Below are 21221 nucleotides of genomic sequence, written 5' to 3' on the forward strand. Positions count from 1 at the left end.
GAGGGGGAAGTGAGTGACGATGAGGAGTGCACATGACCCTGTGCCCTCCTGACTTGAGCTTTTTCCTAAGCATGCGGTTTTGCAAGATAGAAAGTCTGGCAATAGTTAACTATTGCTATGTGAAATACTGCTGGTTAACTGACAAAAAGCTACACACTACAGGCTGGAAAACACCATACTTAATTTAGCTTCTGCTCAGCCATTTGTTTGTTTTTTATGAACAAGCTATGTAATACTAACAATAGGGTATAAAAAGAGGGTGAAATATGAGTCTGATGGACACTTGAACACCTCTCAAGTTCCCCTGCTGACAGAAGGCTGGCCACTGGAGGTCAACGTGAAACTTTTGTAGCTCACTGGGAGGCCTAGGAAGGACAATAAGGGAGAGGGCATGATCTAGATTTTTCTGCCACCTCCTGCTGAGATCTGCCACTAAGCAGCCAGTTGCGCAGGTAAAGGCAGACAAGGATGCCCCCTATTTTCAGGTGTGTCATCACCAAAGCGAGGCACTTTGTAAAGAACTTCAGTGCAGGTGACAGTCCAAATGGCAGTAACTTGCACTGACAATGACGGGGTCAGGACATGATCTGAGATACTTCCTGTCATAAATATAAAGGGAAGGGTAAACCCCTTTGAAATCCCTCCTGGCCAGGGGAAAAATCCTCTCACCTGTAAAGGGTTAAGAAGCTAAAGGTAACCTCACTGGCACCTGACCAAAATGACCAATGAGGAGACAAGATACTTTCAAAAGCTGGGAGGAGGGAGAGAAACAAAGGGTCTGTGTCTGTCTGTATGCTGCTCTTGCCAGGGACAGAACAGGAATGGAGTCTTAGAACTTTTAGTAAGTAATCTAGCTAGGTATGTGTTAGATTATGATTTCTTTAAATGGCTGAGAAAAGCATTGTGCTGAATAGAATAACTATTTCTGTCTGTGTATCTTTTTTGTAACTTAAGGTTTTGCCTAGAGGGGTTCTCTATGTTTTTGAATCTAATTACCCTGTAAGATATCTACCATCCTGATTTTACAGGGGGGATTTCTTTATTTCTATTTACTTCTATTTTTTATTAAAAGTCTTCTTGTAAAAAACTGAATGCTTTTTCATTGTTCTCAGATCCAAGGGTTTGGGTCTGTGGTCACCTATGCAAATTGGTGAGGCTTTTTATCCAACATTTCCCAGGAAAGGGGGGGTGCAAGTGTTGGGAGGATTGTTCATTGTTCTTAAGATCCAAGGGTCTGCGTCTGTAGTCACCTAGGCAAATTGGTGAGGCTTTTTACCAAACCTTGTCCAGGAAGTGGGGTGCAAGGTTTTGGGAAGTATTTTGGGGGGAAAGACGCGTCCAAACAGCTCTTCCCCAGTAACCAGTATTAGTTTGGTGGTGGTAGCGGCCAGTCCAAGGACAATGGGGGGAATATTTTGTACCTTGGGGAAGTTTTGACCTAAGCTGGTAAAGATAAGCTTAGGAGGTTTTTTCATGCAGGTCCCCACATCTGTACCCTAGAGTTCAGAGTGGGGGAGGAACCTTGACACTTCCCTTGGTCCAGATGTACGACTACGAAAAGGAGAGCCATGAACAACTCTTAAGCCTAAAAGGAATAGAATGATGGAGGTAAGCACGAACCATCCTGAAGCTCAGGCAGCGTATGTGTTTGTTCAGTCTCTTCAGGTCTAGGATTAAATGAAGACCCCTTTTCTTCTTTGGGATAAAGATATATTGGGAATAGAAGCCTCTTCCCCTATACTCACCCTCTATAGCTTCTAGCTAAAGTAACAAGGCTACTTCTCTTAGTGACAGATTCTTGAGATAAGGGTCCCTGAGAGGGATAAGGAAGAGGCTTAGGTAGGGGGTAAGATGTGGATAGAGTAGCCCTGGCCCATGTCGTCCAGTCGCCATTTGTCAGCTGTAAGATTGTAGTACAAATGTAGTGGAAGGGAGGCAAGGTAACTTCCAAAAGCGGTAGGCTCTATAACAGCTCTGGTGTGGCAACCATAATAGCTCGTTGGGTAGAGACAGAGTTTGTTGTTTTCCCTCCATTGTCAACTCTGGTTGATTCTAGGGATGAATGTCTAACTCTGATGTGGGAGTTCTTAACAATGCCACTGGTGAACAAGAGCTCCTTCACTTTCTTGAAGCAGAGTACGGGGTTCTGCTCTGGGACACGATTGTCATCTTTGATGGAAGGTGTATTCCTGGTTTTCTTTTTGTAACTTAAAAGTTTGGCCCAGAGGGAAATCCTCTGTGTTTTTTAATCTGATTGCCCTGATTTTATCTTCCATTCTAATTTTATCTTCCATTCTAATTTTACAAAAAGAAAAGTAGTACTTGTGGCACCTTAGAGACTAACAAATTTATTCGCGCATAAGCTTTTGTGAGCTACAGCTCACTTCATCGGATGTAGCTCACAAAAGCTTATGCTCAAATAAATTTGTTAGTCTCTAAGGTGCCACAAGTACTCCTTTTCTTTTTGCGACTACAGACTAACACGGCTGCTGCTCTGAAACCTCTAATTTTACAGAGGTGCTTCTTTTACCTTTTTTCTTTATAATAAAGTTCTGTTTCTTTTAGAATCTGATTGGGTTTTTTTTTTTAAGTGTCCTAAAAAAACCCAAGGCTGGTCTGTGCTCATCTCATTTATTCTCAAGCCTCCCCAGGAAAGGGGGTGTGGAGGCTTGGGGGGATATTAGAGGGGAGTAGGAACTCCAAGTGGTCCTTTCTCTGAGTTTTTCTAAATCACTTGGTGGTGGCAGTGTTACCTAATCCAAGGTACAAGGGAAAATTTGTGCCTTGGGGAGTTTTTAACATAAGCTGGTAGAAATAAGCTTAGGGGGCCTCTCATGCGGATCCCCACATCTGTACCCTAGAGTTCAGAGTGGGGAGGGAACCCTGACACCCATTGATAAAGGATATCAGCAAGCATTGAATCAAGGCACACACATGGAACCAATCACTGAAACAAATCACTCCAGAACAGAACACAAAAATCACCACTCTCCTCTCAGGCCAAACCCTGAGAGAAACCCTGCTGTTTGCTACTCCGGTGTTTGCTAGTGACTTGCTTTTAAACCTAGCCAAACTGCACTGATCTCCTTTGTAAAATGTTTGGAGATCCACAGACGATGCTATATAAGAGGTTGGTGGTGTTATATTTGCAATACTGTCCATCTCTGTGACCACTGGGTGTCAGATAATAGCTACTTTTTATTTACTTTTGTTATTCTGATGTTATCTGAGAATTTTCACGCCCAAAGCGGGGGGGGAGGGGGCGCAGGGAGGCTGAGGTGATGCCTGCCTGGATTTGGCTGTCTATGGAAGGCCTGTATAGGGTGGAGACCATTCTTCCAGGTAAATATCTCCCATTAGAACTATTTGTCAGAAATTTGAAATAAAGTTTGGATTTTTTCCTCAAAAAAGCTCTGCAGTGGGAAGGTCTCTGGCTGGGCTGCCTGTCATTGTGGAGGCAGGAAAACTAGAGGGAATTTCAAGGGGAGGACTGTTCCCCTGCTGCCGGGGACTGATCGGTCTGATTCTGCCCCCAGCCATAAGCAACATGAGGCACCCATTGTAACAGATTTGTGGACCCTAGGACAAGGAAGATCTCTTTATTTGAGTTTGTGTTGTTCTCGTAAAACAAATTTTAATGGGGACCTGAACTTGCCTTTTATAGCATAGATGAGTGTTTTAAGTGTAAACCTTCTTAATAGAAAACATTTCTATGTAAAATCTGAAATACCACTGAATTAGGAAACTAAAGTAGCAAGTAAAATACATCTACTTTAGCAATGTAAAACTATAAAATGGGAAGTAAATAATTAGTAACATGTAAATAAAAATATTTAAATAAAGAAATCAACTTAAATTTTAAATTTTTTTTGGTATTTTAAAACAATTTTTATTGACCTTGGTTCATGAGATACCCAGGAACAGTTTGAGATCATCAGTCTGTCTCAGATTTACTCTTCATTACATTTTTTTAAAAAAATGTGCAGTTTTAATTTTGGGCTCAGACGCTCTTTTGAAATTGGACAAGTAAGTCTCATGGTATTTTAATTCCATAACTGCATCAGCATAACTTGTCAGGTTTCTCATGCAATGCTTATTTTAGTACACTTAAGATGTGCTCTGTGCAAACATTTGAATGCCCAAAATTCAAAAATTCCTTTTGATGATCACTTGTGCTATTGTTGATGCAGTTTTAAATGTTCATTGGAAGGGAACCCCACACAAAAAGGCTTGAATATGAGTGAGGCGAATTAATTCCAAAATTCAAACAAATAAGAAAAGCTTTCACAATATTTGCCTGGCTATGGGTAATAAAGCCAGATTTCTTCCCCAACAGACATTTCTTTCATTTACATTAAAATACACTACCACTTCACAAAAGTCTAAACTGTAAAGACTCCTTTCAGTGTTGTGCTCTTCAATATATCAGTATGTGTCAGTTGCTCCCAGACAGCTCAAAAAAAGGTTTCATCAATGTGGGCTGGTTTACACTAGAAAATTAGTTCGACAGCACTATCAGTGGAAGAATTCTTCCATCCACCTAGCTACTACCTCTGCAGGAAGTGGATTACCTATGACAATGGGAGAACCCTTCCCATGGGCATAGGTAGTGTCTACACTCACGGGCTCCAGCGGCACAGCTGTAGTGCTATAGCTGTGCCACTGTAGTAGTTTAAGAGTAGACAAGTCCTGTGTATTTCGCATGACTACCACAAGAGGCTAGAATACTCTGATTCTCTTCTGTCCCTTCTTCCTCCATCTATGCTATTTATCAGTATTTTGGGGAAGCAGTATTGATTTCACAGAACCCAGTGCAAAATGGCCCCAAACCACAACAGGACCTCTAAGCACTACTTCAACAAACAATTATGTTGTAGTAGATCAGGGACCTGCAACTCCTAGCTCTCCGATTCTGTTCTTAGCTCTGTCAAGGACTTACTTTGAAATCATAACCAGGTCACATTTATACATCTGAGTTTATATATAATCTATCTGTACCACTGTTACCTGCCTCACAGGGGTGTCTGTGAGGCTGAGTTAATTGTAAAGCACAGTAGGATCCTCTAAGGCACTAATGCAAGTGTTAAGTATTAATATTTTTAAATGGCCTAGAAGGCAGTATGGTAGGTAGGTCCATTACTGTATTCCTCTCACTACAAAAGGTGACTCAAAGCACTCAATAGGAACAAGTGAGTCTCCAACCACCCTACAAAAATATAGCCAGGAAGAGGTCACAATCTAAGGTAGCTTTGAACTTTTACAGAAAATCACAGCACAGATTGCAAAAAATATCTAGCAGGCACTCTGTCAGAAGAAAGTATTGGTGATGCTACTGTCATTTTTCAATTTTTCTGCTACTTACAGAAGACAAAGGCTGAGGACAACTAGAGAATTATCCTTGCAGCACAAAGGATGTGATGCCAAACTAACCTTTCACACCCAACTGCGGACAAACCACTGCATCCTGATTTCAACTCTTGAGTTTCCATCACTGTGGATCACTGCCTGCCACAAATATTTCCTTAAGCTAACTAAAACTGGTAAATATAGGAAATAAAAGAAAAGAATGCTTATGTTGGAAATTTTATGACAGGAGAAAACTAGAAACACTGTCAAGTTCTTCCATCCCTCCTGCTGGCTGAGTCAACAGTAGTACGTCACAAGATTTCTTTCTTCAAATATTTGTTTAGCTGCTGATACTGGCATCTTTGGTAATTTATTCCATATATTAAGTACTCTCACAGTTAAGAGCTATCAACTAAATTATTTTGCTACCTAACCCTTCCTTTACTTTAGAAATACATTTCTACAGTTAGCATTAATACGAGAATTTTTCTCTTTTTTCTAATCCCTCCAGAATTGCATAAACCTTAATCAGGCCTTTTCTGTCCTATTCCCCTGCAAATAAAGTTCCATCTCATTTCCTTACTCATTTTGATTAAGATTCTAGGGACTGCGTAGCATTTCATCTGGCTTTTCAGCTGTACCTTCTTCATTTCAACGAAACTTTTAGTAATATCCAAATATGGCCTCATATTATTATTACTGCAAATGTGAGCTCATGTATCCCTAACATTGCCACAAAAGTCTTTCAATTTATAACAATGGGACTCAAATACTTACATGTATCAGTGATGTTTCTTCATACTTTTGCCACTGACACTCAGTTAGCCATTACCTGTCATCCCATCTGCAATCACCTCTCCCTTTTCTATTTTATTCATGATTGTGGAAATGACCTACTGCATAGTCCACCCCAATACAAATACACAATCCCCTGGACGTATTCACTATTAAACTAGTACAGCACTTCATCTTAGCCAAAAGTCTTATGCTGAGCCTCTGTGTACTGTGTTTAGTAAGCCACAATAGGAATTAGGTCTGCTCCAATCTCTAGGGTAGCACAATCTTGAAGACTCCAAGATTTAGGTTTCAGAGGAACAGCCGTGTTAGTCTGTATTCGCAAAAAGAAAAGGAGTACTTGTGGCACCTTAGAGACTAACCAATTTATTTGAGCATGAGCTTTCGTGAGCCACAGCTCACTTCATCAGATGTTTACCGTGGAAACTGCAGCAGACTTTATATACACACAGAAATCATGAAACAATACCTCCTCCCACCCCACTGTCCTGCTGGTAATAGCTTATCTAAAGTGATCAACAGGTGGGCCATTTCCAGCACAAATCCAGGTTTTCTCACCCTCCACCCCCCCACACAAATTCACTCTCCTGCTGGTGCTAGCCCATCCAAAGTGACAACTCTTTACATAATCAAGTCGGGCTATTTCCTGCATAGATCAAGGTTTTCTCACATCCCCCCCACCCCCATACACACACAAACTCACTCTCCTGCTGGTAATAGCTCATCTAAACTGACCACTCTCCAGGTTTAAATCCAAGTTAAACCAGAACATCTGGGGGGGGGGGGTAGGAAAAAACAAGAGGAAACAGGCTACCTTGCATAATGACTTAGCCACTCCCAGTCTCTATTTAAGCCTAAATTAATAGTATCCAATTTGCAAATGAATTCCAATTCAGCAGTTTCTCGCTGGAGTCTGGATTTGAAGTTTTTTTGTTTTAAGAGAGCGACCTTCATGTCTGTGATTGCGTGACCAGAGAGATTGAAGTGTTCTCCGACTGGTTTATGAATGTTATAATTCTTGACATCTGATTTGTGTCCATTTATTCTTTTACGTAGAGACTGTCCAGTTTGACCAATGTACATGGCAGAGGGGCATTGCTGGCACATGATGGCATATATCACATTGGTGGATGTGCAGGTGAACGAGCCTCTGATAGTGTGGCTGATGTTATTAGGCCCTGTGATGGTGTCCCCTGAATAGATATGTGGGCACAATTGGCAACGGGCTTTGTTGCAAGGATAAGTTCCTGGGTTAGTGGTTCTGTTGTGTGGTATGTGGTTGTTGGTGAGTATTTGCTTCAGGTTGCGGGGCTGTCTGTAGGCAAGGACTGGCCTGTCTCCCAAGACTTGTGAGAGTGTAGGGTCATCCTTTAGGATAGGTTGTAGATCCTTAATAATGCGTTGGAGGGGTTTTAGTTGGGGGCTGAAGGTGACCGCTAGTGGCGTTCTGTTATTTTCTTTGTTAGGCCTGTCCTGTAGTAGGTAACTTCTGGGAACTCTTCTGGCTCTATCAATCTGTTTCTTTACTTCTGCAGGTGGGTATTGTAGTTGTAAGAAAGCTTGACAGAGATCTTGTAGGTGTTTGTCTCTGTCTGAGGGGTTGGAGCAAATGCGGTTGTATCGCAGAGCTTGGCTGTAGACGATGGATCGTGTGGTGTGGTCAGGGTGAAAGCTGGAGGCATGCAGGTAGGAATAGCGGTCAGTAGGTTTCCGGTATAGGGTGGTGTTTATGTGGCCATTGTTTATTAGCACTGTAGTGTCCAGGAAGTGGATCTCTTGTGTGGACTGGACCAGGCTGAGGTTGGTGGTGGGATGGAAATTGTTGAAATCATGGTGGAATTCCTCAAGGGCTTCTTTTCCATGGGTCCAGATGATGAAGATGTCATCAATATAGCGCAAGTAGAGTAGGGGCTTTAGGGGACGAGAGCTGAGGAAGCGTTGTTCTAAATCAGCCATAAAAATGTTGGCATACTGTGGGGCCATGCGGGTACCCATAGCAGTGCCGCTGATCTGAAGGTATACATTGTCCCCAAATGTGAAATAGTTATGGGTAAGGACAAAGTCACAAAGTTCAGCCACCAGGTTAGCCGTGACATTATCGGGGATAGTGTTCTTGACGGCCTGTAGTCCATCTTTGTGTGGAATGTTGGTGTAGAGGGCTTCTACATCCATAGTAGCCAGGATGGTGTTATCAGGAAGATCACCGATGGATTGAAGTTTCCTCAGGAAGTCAGTGGTGTCTCGAAGGTAGCTGGGAGTGCTGGTAGCGTAGGGCCTGAGGAGGGAGTCTACATAGCCAGACAATCCTGCTGTCAGGGTGCCAATGCCTGAGATGATGGGGCGCCCAGGATTTCCAGGTTTATGGATCTTGGGTAGTAGATAGAATATCCCAGGTCGGATTTCCAGGGGTGTGTCTGTGCGGATTTGATCTTGTGCTTTTTCAGGAAGTTTCTTGAGCAAATGCTGTAGTTGCTTTTGGTAACTCTCAGTGGGATCATAGGGTAATGGCTTGTAGAAACTCATGTTGGAGAGCTGCCGAGCAGCCTCTTGTTCATATTCCGACCTATTCATGATGACAACAGCACCTCCTTTGTCAGCCTTTTTGATTATGATGTCAGAGTTGTTTCTGAGGCTGTGGATGGCATTGCGTTCCGCATGGCTGAGGTTATGGGGCAAGTGATGCTGCTTTTCCACAATTTCAGCCCGTGCACGACGGCGGAAGCACTCTATGTAGAAGTCCAGTCTGCTGTTTCGACCTTCAGGAGGAGTCCATCTAGAATCCCTCTTTCTGTAGTGTTGGCAGGGAGACCTCTGTGGATTAGTATGTTGTTCAGAGGTATTTTGGAAATATTCCTTGAGACGGAGACGTCGAAAATAGGAAATAGAAATAGAAAATAGAAAATAAAGAGTTGTCACTTTGGATGGGCTAGCACCAGCAGGAGAGTGAATTTGTGTGGGGGGATGGAGGGTGAGAAAACCTGGATTTGTGCTGGAAATGGCCCACCTGTTGATCACTTTAGATAAGCTATTACCAGCAGGACAGTGGGGTGGGAGGAGGTATTGTTTCATGATTTCTGTGTGTATATAAAGTCTGCTGCAGTTTCCACGGTAAACATCTGATGAAGTGAGCTGTGGCTCACGAAAGCTCATGCTCAAATAAATTGGTTAGTCTCTAAGGTGCCACAAGTACTCCTTTTCTTTCCAAGATTTAGAACACCCAAACTTCAGTGAGAGCTAAAACATCCATTAAAACGGAGGATAACAGAACAGCAAGGGTCAGTATGGAGGTTGGATTGAATACCCACTTGAATAGTTTGACCTCCACCACTCTCTGCCTAATGACTTTCACAAATTGAAGGGAAAACATGAGCTTGCTTACTAGTATAAACTGAGTAGCAGCCTGCAAAACTGGGACAGTTGCCTAAAGTAGGGGACTATTGACAAACACCACCATGATTTCTTCTCATCTATTTAAGATTACTAGAAAAATATGGTGGTTTTGCCATCCTTCCCCATGCAACCTTTGCCCATTTAGGATGACTTGCAGTTACAGTATCTTCAGGAGGGGCCATGTATAGAATTTTCATGTTTACTCAGTCAGATGCAACACACAGAGGAAACAACATATGTATTTCCACCGACTCCATCCTGCTATGTTTAATATTACACACTTTAAAAGAACATTCAGGTTGTAAAATCAAGCACTCAGAAGTTAGGAAATTCCAGAACTGAAGTGATCTGTGCAACCTTAATTTATCTCCTCTGAGCACATGCATTATGATACAGTCTTTAATATGACCACATACATACTATTTTTTCCACAGGACCCCGCCTCATTCCATGTACAGGATAGACAGTGCTCAATGAATAGGCAGATTTTCATTATTTCATTTTATGTCATTTTTTAATGTGTAGCCCCCAGGCCTTATTTACCATACACCATCCAAACCCTAAAGAAAAAAACAGCATACTTTGATGGTAAAGTAGAAAAAGGATATTTCCTGGAGTCTTTTAAAAGGTGTTTTGTCTCATGCAGGCATTCAAAACCAGATTTAAATCCAAAACCAGACTTTTAAGAATCTTAGGTGAGTAGTTAGCACAGTCACCGTAAGGAACCTGACGTCCTGATGTGATGAAATCCTCCTACGTAATCTCGAGGATGCTGAAAGAAAATTGCTGCTGCTATCTACACCCTGAGTATACCAGTCAGCAGACCAAGAGATAAATCAAGGTTGAGGCATTTTGCAGGAAGCCTAGAAGTGTCTGGGTAATGGGGAAGTACTTCCTTCATTGCACCAATGCGAGAATCTTTCACAAACTTGGGTGGAAATTCTTCCTGCAAACCAGCATGGAACTGATCACCCTATTTTAAAAATGCGTCCCCTTCACACATTCCCTCTCCAAAGCGAGGCTGTCCAATCTAGACCTTTCTTGATTCTTTATTATCCTGGACATGAGGGGCACAGGAGGTAACATATACAGGATGGAGTTTGGCCAAATTAGGAAGGGAGCATTAGTAGCCACTGTCTTTGTTCTCTTTTCCTCGAGAAAAACTTGGGGACTTTGTTGTTTGGTATAATGTGAGTAAACGCAGCAATGGCATTCCCAAGGAAACTCCCAGCTGATGGAAGACCTCTGGTTGAAGGAGCCATTCTCTGTGGTCTAGCTTGCTCATGCTTAACAAGCTAGTTCTGATGTTTTCTCATTTATGCTGAATGTGCACTATGAATTCTTTATTCACCTCATTTTTTTCAGTAGAGAGGCAGACCTGATCCCTATCTACTTGTTGACATAAGATATTGCATTTTCCATCATAATCAGCACTGTGCTACTGGGGAGAAAGTCCACCAGTAAGCACAGGACACATAGATGATCACTCAGTTCCACCTAATTAATACTGTGATATTTTCTGTCCCCAACCACATTCCCTGAATTGACCTGCTCTTAACACGGGCGCCCCAGCATTATATGGTGTCAATGATGGTGGACACACACAGGATCCTTTATGGCTTGCCCTCCTACGAAATTTTCTTTACCAGTGAAAAAAGTGCATCAGCATTCAAACCAGGGTTGACTTATACAATAAATAGGACAGAGGTTTGTAGGGGTCTCAATGCTTGGACCACTGCAAAATACCTATGCAAGATACCACTGTCCCTAGGGCATTCATAAGGGCTGACAGCAACATCCTGTGGGAGCCAACAATTTATTGGACTACTTTCCTCAATTAGAGTTTAAGAACCACAGCCAATGGCATTCCTGACATCTTCTCTTATGAGGAGGCAGAGCACAATGAATCTTGGAAAAGTGATTAGCACTTTTTCTTGAATCCTGTTTTTCTCTAGTTTTCTTAAGATAGGAAACTTGGCAGACCATTGTTCCATTCTCTTCAACATACACCGGTTTGACCTTGGAAGAGGTGCAAAGCAAAGAAAGGGACCAAAGCTATAGTTTCCCCCACCATGCCTCCCTTTACATGGATGTAGAGTCAGGTCAAAATATGAGGGGCTGGATGACTGAAGAAGTGGTCCAGAGTAGTGGCAGCGGAAGCTGAATGAACATTCTTCTCTGTTGAAATAGAGAGCCATCTTCGCACTTCTGTCAGTGTAGCTTAGGGACAGAGGCTGCTGCCAGGGGATCTTCATGCCCAAGTCAAGATGCAAAGAAGTCAGTATGTCACGTAAAAACTGATTGGGACTTGACAGACCAAGCAAGCATACCATACATTCGTAGCTCAAAGTAACTCAGGGCACCAGCCAATTGGTGTAGGACCAACTGGGGTAGAGTACAAAGAACACTTTGTTTTGGAAAATGATCTCTTTGATTTCACTGTTTTGTATCACTGGATACTGCTGGAACATGGTAGGGCCCCAATAACTGCAAGTTCCCTTCAGAAACTTAACCAAATTAAACTGATTTGTCCACAAAAGGAAAAGAATTTTACACTTATAATTTCAGGCTCCAAATGCTGGAAAAGAGTTTAAAATGATCGGTTCTCAAACATCTGCCATGTTCCTGGGTCTAAAGGAAGAATTATGTGGAAGGGAATTCCAAGGGTAGCCCCTTACACTGTCACAAAGTGACTAATTATTTTAAAGACAGATGCCACAGAAAAGACTAGGGGACATCAGGATGGAAAAAGCCAAGGTAGATATCAATGAACAGAAAGCTAACTAGAGGGAGGAGGAAGAACTATAATACCAATCCAACAGTATGTACCAATGGCAATCAGACTAAATATTAACGAACTATAATAATAAATTAACCAAAAAGCCATTTGGTGCAGCCAGTTAGTCTGTTAATCAGAACAAGGATGCCACTAACAGCTCAGCTAAACACAGCAGTAGGGACTAGTAACAAAAAACCTTTAGAGGCTATCAACGAAAGACTAGGTTTTAAAAGGCACTGAGGGATACTCATACTTCAAGATGATAAGAAATGGAGGTTATTTCAAATGGTAGGGGTGCAACTAAAGACTAGTCTTAAGAGAAACATCCAAAGAACATTGCAGAAAAATATTGCAATAATTCACGAATTAATCTATAAAAAAAAAGATTGAAGTAAGGTATGAAAACTCATAGCCAAGAATAGAGAAGCTGATGAAAATGTAAAGACTTTTTAGACTGCTCTTTACATTCTCGAAGTGTTTGCCTCAATAAGGTGAAAGCCCCTTCAGAAACATTCTCATGGTTAAGCTCTCACATAGACATCCAGGGCCTCTAACAACTGAATGACAATATATCAAAGTAAAAAGACTCTTTCCAGCAGCCAAACATTCCTTCAGGAGAAACATTCTGTAATTCTGAACATGTACAAGTCACTGTGGAAACAAAAATTTCAGTGCAGGATGTTTTTGAAACTGCAGAACCTGATACCTTATTATTCCACCCCAGGATAGAGATCAGAGATGCCCTTAATGACAGCAGGCTCAAAGTGGGAGCATAAATCTTACATAGCCCACTACTGCCCAGTTGCATTGAAAAGGTATTTTTGAGAAGTTGTTTTCAACTCTTGTAATCAGAATACTCTAGCTCCCTCAAACAGAGAAGAGTCATCCCATGCCAAAAACAAGTTTCTGCTATGAGCTCCAAAAATTCCTCCCTCAACATTCAAGGCTTTTTTAACCTTGGAGAAAACCATTTTGGCTTCCAGCAAAGAGAAAAGTTGCTACCTAATTTTAAATGCTTTAGCAACTCTGGCATACAACCTACCATAAGAATTCATGGAAGAGTAACTACAGGTGGTATGGTCATCTGGTCCAAATGTCTACCAACAAGCCTGTGAGAATCATCTTCGACTCTGACCCAATGAAAGCAAGATGTAAAAGACCCCCCCCCCCCGGATGATCTAAAACATAATGGTTGGACAACATCAGACCCCTGGCTCAGGACAGAACATAATAGAGGTGCATAATATGTACAGAGGCCTCTTGATTGTCCAAGCAACAGCATGAGAACTAACCAAGATCTGCAGCATTCTTCCAAGGTAAATTCTATATTCAATACATAAAAGCCAGCAATGATTGTGACCTGCAATGAATGTGTCATGTGTTTTCTTGCCAGAAGTCAGAAGGGACTTCTTCTGTATGAATTGCAAGCTGGTGGCTGCGTTGAAAGAAAAGATTTGTGGCCAAGTATAGACATTACAGATCATTAGAGAGGCTGAATAGCTGGACTACCAGATTTGGGGTGCATCATTACCCTAGATTCAAGAAAGAAAGGGACTGATGACTAAGGAATAAAAATGTGGAAAGGGAGCTTGGCAGTTTGTAATAAGTTCTTCTTTTGTAAGAACTTATAGGATGCACATTTTATACTGTAAGGTAATTAATCGCTGGAACATACCAAGGCTTGTGTTAGATTCTCAATCACTGGAAATCTTTAAGTCAAGATTGGATGTTTTTCTAAAAAATATGGTCTAGTTAAACTAGAGCTATTTGACTTGAAGCAAGAACTAATGATTCAAAGTCGTATAGCTTTCTTTACACAGGTGGTCGTACAAGATCACAGTGGTCTTTTTTTAACCTTAAAATCTATGAACTTCAGTTATTGCCCACCTACTGATAGGCACACAACAGCACAAACAGAGTTTCTGCAGCTGTTACTCTCCTGCAGTGGGCTCAGGGTTCATACAATACGTGAATGAAACTATATTCTCCTATGAAAGAAAAAACAGAAGACACCTTAAAGTAAATAGCAAACTGGCAGGCTATTTCTCTTTACGGAAGTAAAGATTTAGCTCTCATTTTTGTCTTCTGCCTACCTAGAGTTCACTATAGAAATCGTAGCTTTCTTCCAGACGAAAAATGGCTTTTCAATCCCACTAACTCACAAAAGCAGCAGGTATGTTACATCCATATATGGGAAAAGGTAGACACTGAACAACTGAATGAACATGCCTGATATGTAACAAAGCAGACAAATTCCCCTACAGAACCTCTTTTCCCTGCACATGGCTACCAAAATCTCTCTCTGGAAGAAATTATACCACAGAAGATAAGCAACAGTGAAGAAGGGATGGATCAGGCAGCCAATGTCTTTTACACACATCAGAATACCTCTTAACATGGGACTTGTGCCTGGCTGTTCTTTCAAGCTTTCAGTCAGGAGATAAAGGCTTTATTTTGATGAAATAGTGTATGTTCCACAAGCTTAAATAACAGTATTCTAGAAATATTTTCATGTTTAAACATTTGTACTGGGACTATTTTTCTAACCCTTAACCTGTAATGTTAAATGCCCCAGTTACCATGAGTACAAATGAACAGATCTCAAAGAAAAAATTACTAAACTTCAAACCTCTGAAAATGTCCTAGTAACTCTTCTATGAATAAATATGCCATTATTTTAAGAATGGATTGCTTGGGTCCTTCAAGAGCTAGAAGCAAACACAACCCATCAGAAATCTGGGAAGCTCCCATTTCCAAATAATATAAAGCTCCCATTTCTATCCTTGCAGTGTTCTAAGATATTAAACCTTAAATCTGTCATTAATCCAGGATTGAACAGGGACCATCCCTGGGTCTCAGGACATTGAGAGACTGCAGCATGGAGAAGATTCCACATCTGATGGGATGGGAAGGGAAGGAAGGAAGGAAATGTTTTGTCAGGTTGAGGGATTTTTTTGTATTATTATGGTGTGAAAGTTTGGAAGGTCCCAACAGAGAGGTACTGATGTATTAGTGGGCAGAGTGCTGGCTAAGTGGTCAAAAGGTAAATTATATTTACCATGTACTGTATCACATGCATATCAACACTATTGCAAAAACACACACACACACAACTTGAACAAACCATGCCTGCCAGCAGTCAGGAGGCTGAAGAGACAAAAAGCTCAGATTTTAAACATTTGATCGTTCAAGAAAATATAGCAATTCTACTCTTTTGGTAACCAATACAAATATTTAATTGAAGTTAAGAAGCATTGCCTGACCCTTCAAAAACCATCTGTTGATCACATGTGCACTTCAATATCTTGGTTGCGCTGACAGACAGTGCATCCAGCCTGAAAGCTAAAGTTTGAAGCTGATTTGAAGCTTCAGAGAAGCATGTGGGTAGCACAGAAAGAGCAAAAAAAAAAAAAAAAAAAAAAGCCACCTATCCATATTTACATGCCTTTTCCAAATTTGGTGCTTAAGGAAAAACAACATTTTAAATAAAACTTATTTTTTCACTGCAAGCATATTATCTGCTTAATGTCTCCATTTGATTGATCCCTAATGTTCCAGGAGAGGCAGCATGCTATCCAACCTACTCACTATTAAACTTTTCTATAAATGTTGTCTAGATTCAGCAATGGTCTAAGACCACCTAACCACATATACATTTCATAAAGATCAACATGATCATGCTTCCTTACAGCATGATCAGATTCCTTACAGATTCAGCATTGCTATTAACCAAAACTATGTCAGAGAAAAAAGGACAAGAGTACTTGTGGCACCTTAGACACTAACAAATTTATTAGAGCATAAGCTTTCATGGGCTACAGCCCACTTCATCAGATGCATAGATGCATCGGAGAAAAAAGGAAATCTTAAATTAGAAGATCAATTCTGTTTGACAAAATTCTAAAGGCCATAGAATTATAGCTTTTTTTATTTTTTTAAACATCTTCTAAAACTAAGGTAATTTAACCATCCCTTATGTTCAAGAAAGATGAGGTGTCAATAAAGGATATCAACATTGTAATAAAATCTATCCAGGGACTATATGGTATGCATATGAAAATAAAAAGATATACTCATAGTGGGAAGGGCAAGGAGACCTCAAGATGACAGTAAAAAGATGGCATAAGTCAGCCAGTCTTGGCTCCACAAGCAGAGCTGGATTTAGAATCCTTAACTAGATTCTGTACAAAATTTAAGCCCTACACCTACCTACACAGAATCTGAGAGCTTCATTAAAAAGGGTCTCTTGAAATACAAGTGTTGGCATCGAACAAACCAACTCCTGCAAGCTTACTGGAAGATAATGTAAACGGGAACAAATTAAACAAATGTTATTAATGCAATGGACAGATCCCAGCTGCACAGATCACAGAAAAATCCCTGGTCCAGAGCCTAAAGAGAGAAATCTGTTTAATTACAGATTAATCCTATTAAACTAATCTTCCTGATAAAGGGTGAAATGACCAACTCCAGAAGGCTATAGAGAGTATAATGAATGCAGAGTTTAATTAGGGCATACTGCTAGCTGACTATAATTATTAATTAACATTCCCAGTTTCTACATCTCATTGCATGTTTCACTTGGCTTTTAAATTGCACCCTTCCTTTTTTGGACCAAAGTTATACAATCCCAGCATTGTGACAATAATTACAGTGGGCGCCTAAAGAAGAGTCCTGGCAATATCCTTAAGTGTTTAATTAGGGTCCCGGTGAGGGGAAGGAGGGGAGAAATTATGTAGAAAAATTAGTGTTCTCTAATCTCTACACATGTTCTTTATAGCATAATCTGACTGTTCCATTCCAAAGAATTTGAGTTACTGAACAAGCCAGCCATAGGCTATATGTTGCCTTCAAGATTTTCATAATGACTGGAAGTTCAGAAACATCAAGTCTTGAAATAACTCACTTTAAACCATGCTGACCTAGAAATAGAAAGAATGCATCTTAGACACGTGCCAGTCACTTTATTTTTTGTGGCACTCTCCCCCATACCCAAAGCTAAAACAAGGATTGGCTAAAGGACTGTGTATGCCAGTAGAGCTTCAAGAGACTCTAATCACATCTGAAGTAGAGCAAATATTTTCTTTAAAAGATGTGAGATGGATGAAAACTCAATAGGGAAATATCCTGATTGGTGTGAAAAAACAAACCAGATTAGGGGTAAACTCTGGGACTGCACACAGGACTGATTACTATGTGAAAAAAAAGGTTTTTCTTAAAGGAGAAGACGGATGGTTCCCCAACTCAACTGGCTAAAGCAATAGCTAGAAGGTATAAAGAACAGCAATCAAAAGGGATGGAGGTTATTTTCTCAAAAGGAGGAACAAAGACTTCAGAATTAACATGAGATTCCAAGGAGATACCGCTAGTCTCGCTGGTGTGGGTTTAGATGGGAAGCTATACTGAATTTTTTTAACTAGAGAGCTCACTATAAAGTCCTCAACCGTAATAACTTGTTGTGATAATTAGGCCTACCAATTAACCTTAATTGTAAGCTCAACAGTAAAAAGTGAGTGAAAGTTCATAGTGCCACAATAACCTATAATAAACCTGCTGATGGGAAAAGTTGCAAAAGGGAGACAGGAAGACTGAATTAGGACAAATCAACAGGCATACAGATATAATTCTGGGACTGTATTAAGATCATGCCTGGTAAACAAGAACAGTGTCAAACTGAAAACCAATTAACCAAAATTATCATGTCAGAAATGAGGCCTAATTGGTGGACAAAATAATGAGGGGAACCCTTTTGGGGGTCTTTAAAAAAAAAAAAAAAAAGGACCGTGGGAGTAAAATCAGCTACTGAAGTGACCTTCACAGTCATGGCTGCCATCTTCACCCTGGTCTGGGAAACCATTCCTTCGTCATCCTGAGAAGTGTCCGCACCCGACTGGGCCAGAGAAAGGGAACCAAATGACATTATCACTTCCACAAATTCTGGCTGAATCCTGAACACCATCTGGGATGTGAGATTGTCTCCCCCCACCCTATATATCCTTTTCCTTCCCTACCTTATTTCTTTACTTTGCTATCTCTCTTCTTTTTCATTCCGTCTAACAAGAGTCCAGCTTAGTCAGCCAGGACTGTATATTTTACGACACTACTGTAAACCTATGACCAGAAAGAGGCAGCTAAAAGCCATTGCCTAAACAGCTTGACTCCCTCACCAACAAAAGTTAGCCCAATAAAAGATATTACTTACCCACCTTGTCTATCTAAGGGTATGTCTATACTACCCGCCGGATCGGCGGGCAGCAATTGATCGGTGAGCAGCCAGTCTAGACGCGATAAATCGACCCCCGAGCGCTCTCCTGTCGACTCCTGTACTCCACCACCGGGAGAGGCACAGGCAGAGTCGACGGGGGAGCGGCAGCAGTCGACTCACAGCAGTGAAGACACCGCAGTGAGTAGGTTTAAGTATGTCAACTTCAGCTACGTTAGTCACGTAGCTGAAGTTGCGTAACTTAGATCAATTATTCCCTGCAGCGTAGACCAGGCCTTAGAGACTGTCAAGCAAATTTCCTTCTAAAAACTCTTTCCAGCTAAAGGAAAAGGGAACAGGAGATACTGTTAAAATGAAATCCTTATTTAACACTTTACATTTCAAACTGCTTTTCCTTTTCTGTGTCTTTAATAAAAGTTCAAAAGTATTTTGAATTATATGTGTACCATAGTACTAACCAGGCTGAGGCCTCTGTATACCAAACCCCAAACCATGTTTAAAACTGTTTAATGCTAGACAGTGAATTGCTTTTGTTAACACCTCTGGCCCAGTAGAACAAACCCCAATACCCCCTAAATGAAAAGTTGATCTTTATGGGTGCCAGAAGATAAATCTAGATTCCTAAAATTCTCTACCGCTGATTCACTTTATAGCTAGACAAGTCATTACAAATGAGTAAAACTGCAGCACAGAAAGTTTAAGGTCCAGTCTGCCCTACTAAATCAGAGGTTAACAGTTGTTAAATGGCTGCAGCCCAAATGGTTTGATTTAGTTTGTGTAAATATGGACAGATTGCATTATCACGCTAAAACAAAACAAAAACAAAAAAATCACATATTTGTCATAAAACACCAATGGCAGAAGGAATCAAATAGGCACAAACTACCGATAAGAAGCCAGCTTAAAGCTAAAAGTTGAGTGCTAACTTCTTGGAGGTAAATGATGTATCTAATCTTGTCAGGCACTCCAACCTAGTCTATACTACAAGTTGTACTCCGTTGCTGACAACAGGTGCAGCTGAACAAGTGCTGAATAAAGTATAACAGCAAGCATAGCCAAGGACAAACTATTCAGAACCATTTCAGAAATCCCCAGACCTGCAATTTTTAGCCAGTTTCTAAAATGATACCAAATACACTTTGGCTTCACTTAGACAATATTCAGCAGAAGTTGAACAGTACCCTCTGTTAGGAACTGATACTTTTTTTAACACACATAAACACATAAAATGCTTCAGATATTACAGCAATAAGCACTACAGAAATATCAATAAAGATCAATTAAGAATAACCTGATATTTAAAGGGAAATAAATTAACTGGTTAATATCAATCCACACCCAAATACTACATGACACCCAACAGCACAACAGGTGACCCATGCTCAGAGGGCTTGGTATTCTGCTAGCGTAGAATTTTGTTCAACAAGTAGCATTATGGTTTGAAAATACTTATTTTTTTTTAAACTTCTTCCATTACCTGGGGAAAGCCCCCAACCCATTCTACCTAACTAACTTAGAGGTGGAATCCAATGTAGAGTCCAAGAGTAAAACAGAAACAACCCACTGATTCAGTCCTACACACACACACACACACACACACACACACAAAGTTCAACAATGACCTTGCATAACTTACCTGGTTTTCTTCCTGTACCACTCTATACTGCTCCTTCCAAATGGTGATTTTTGAAGCTTCATCTTTTCTTAAGGCTCTCTCCTTCTTTAGCTCAGGACTCCAGAAGGTCTTGATGCTGTTCATGGAGGAGCTCAGCTTGCTTTCTTTCACCTCCACATCCTTGCGTAACAAATCATTTTCTCGTAGCACCTCTTTGAGCTGTGTCTGCAGATCCATTATAGTGTTATCCCTGGCCTGGCGCAGTGAGTGAGGCACAGTGGATGCCATGCTCACTGGAGGGAGGTGGTGGTCTCCAAATGCAATAGTATCACTGGCAACCCCACTACTGGCAATATTGGGGCTGCTACCCATAGCAGTCATCCTAACACCATAAGGCAGCCGCCCCCCGGATCGGCCAAGAGTCATGGTGCTTTTAGGGGTGTCGGCACCCACATTCTCATGGTCACTTAGATACATAGGGCCAGATGTGGCATAGGCAGCATTTAAGGATTGAATATTTTCCATGGAAAGTGTTTTCCCACTCCCACCCCCAGCATTGCTTCCAGAGCTCCCACCTGTGCTGTTGGTTCGACGATGACCCAAGCGCGGTGATCTTGGCAACCTTGGTGAACGCCCAGGACTCTGACTGCTTGGTTCAACTTTACCAACTGACCGAGCACTTCCATACATGATTGAACTGGTGGCGCAAGGTGACTATATAGGTGTCAAGCAGGAATGAGAGAGAGATACTGTGAGGTTTTTCTATGGTTGCAAGTCAGCTTAAGGCCAATCACAATTTATAATAGATCCAGTTGTCCATTTCTGAAGTCACGTACTCATGGTGTTCGAGATTGTATCTGTATCAATTAAAAACAAAAAACACACATTCAATACCCAATATCTCAAAATATATATATATCTCCACTTTGACCCACACAAGTGGAAAGTGTCCTCTATTAGTTACTTCCCAATTGCTCCATAATACTTCCAACTAGTTACAGCTGTCAAAAATGTAATTTTTCAAAACCTCAATAATCAAACTTAAAGTGAGTTTTATGGTTATAGGTTCTTTC

The 21221-nt window shown here is 41.0% G+C and overlaps 1 protein-coding gene across 12 annotated transcripts in view; it reads right to left on the bottom strand.

Annotated features, from left to right (window-relative positions):
- The window catches only part of ERC1 (ELKS/RAB6-interacting/CAST family member 1), a 538100-nt gene that overhangs the window by 494214 nt on the left and 22665 nt on the right, over positions 1-21221 (bottom strand). For all 12 annotated transcript variants that reach the window (XM_048828774.2, XM_048828736.2, XM_048828743.2 and 9 more), the window contains exon 2: positions 20170-21005. In XM_048828774.2, coding sequence (XP_048684731.1) covers positions 20170-20838 — 669 coding nt within the window. In that variant the 5' untranslated portion in view covers positions 20839-21005. The remainder of the gene's footprint in view (positions 1-20169; positions 21006-21221) is intronic.

The sequence above is a fragment of the Caretta caretta genome, chromosome 1 (genome assembly GCF_965140235.1).
Source record: "Caretta caretta isolate rCarCar2 chromosome 1, rCarCar1.hap1, whole genome shotgun sequence".
Classification (NCBI taxonomy): Eukaryota; Metazoa; Chordata; order Testudines; family Cheloniidae; genus Caretta; species Caretta caretta.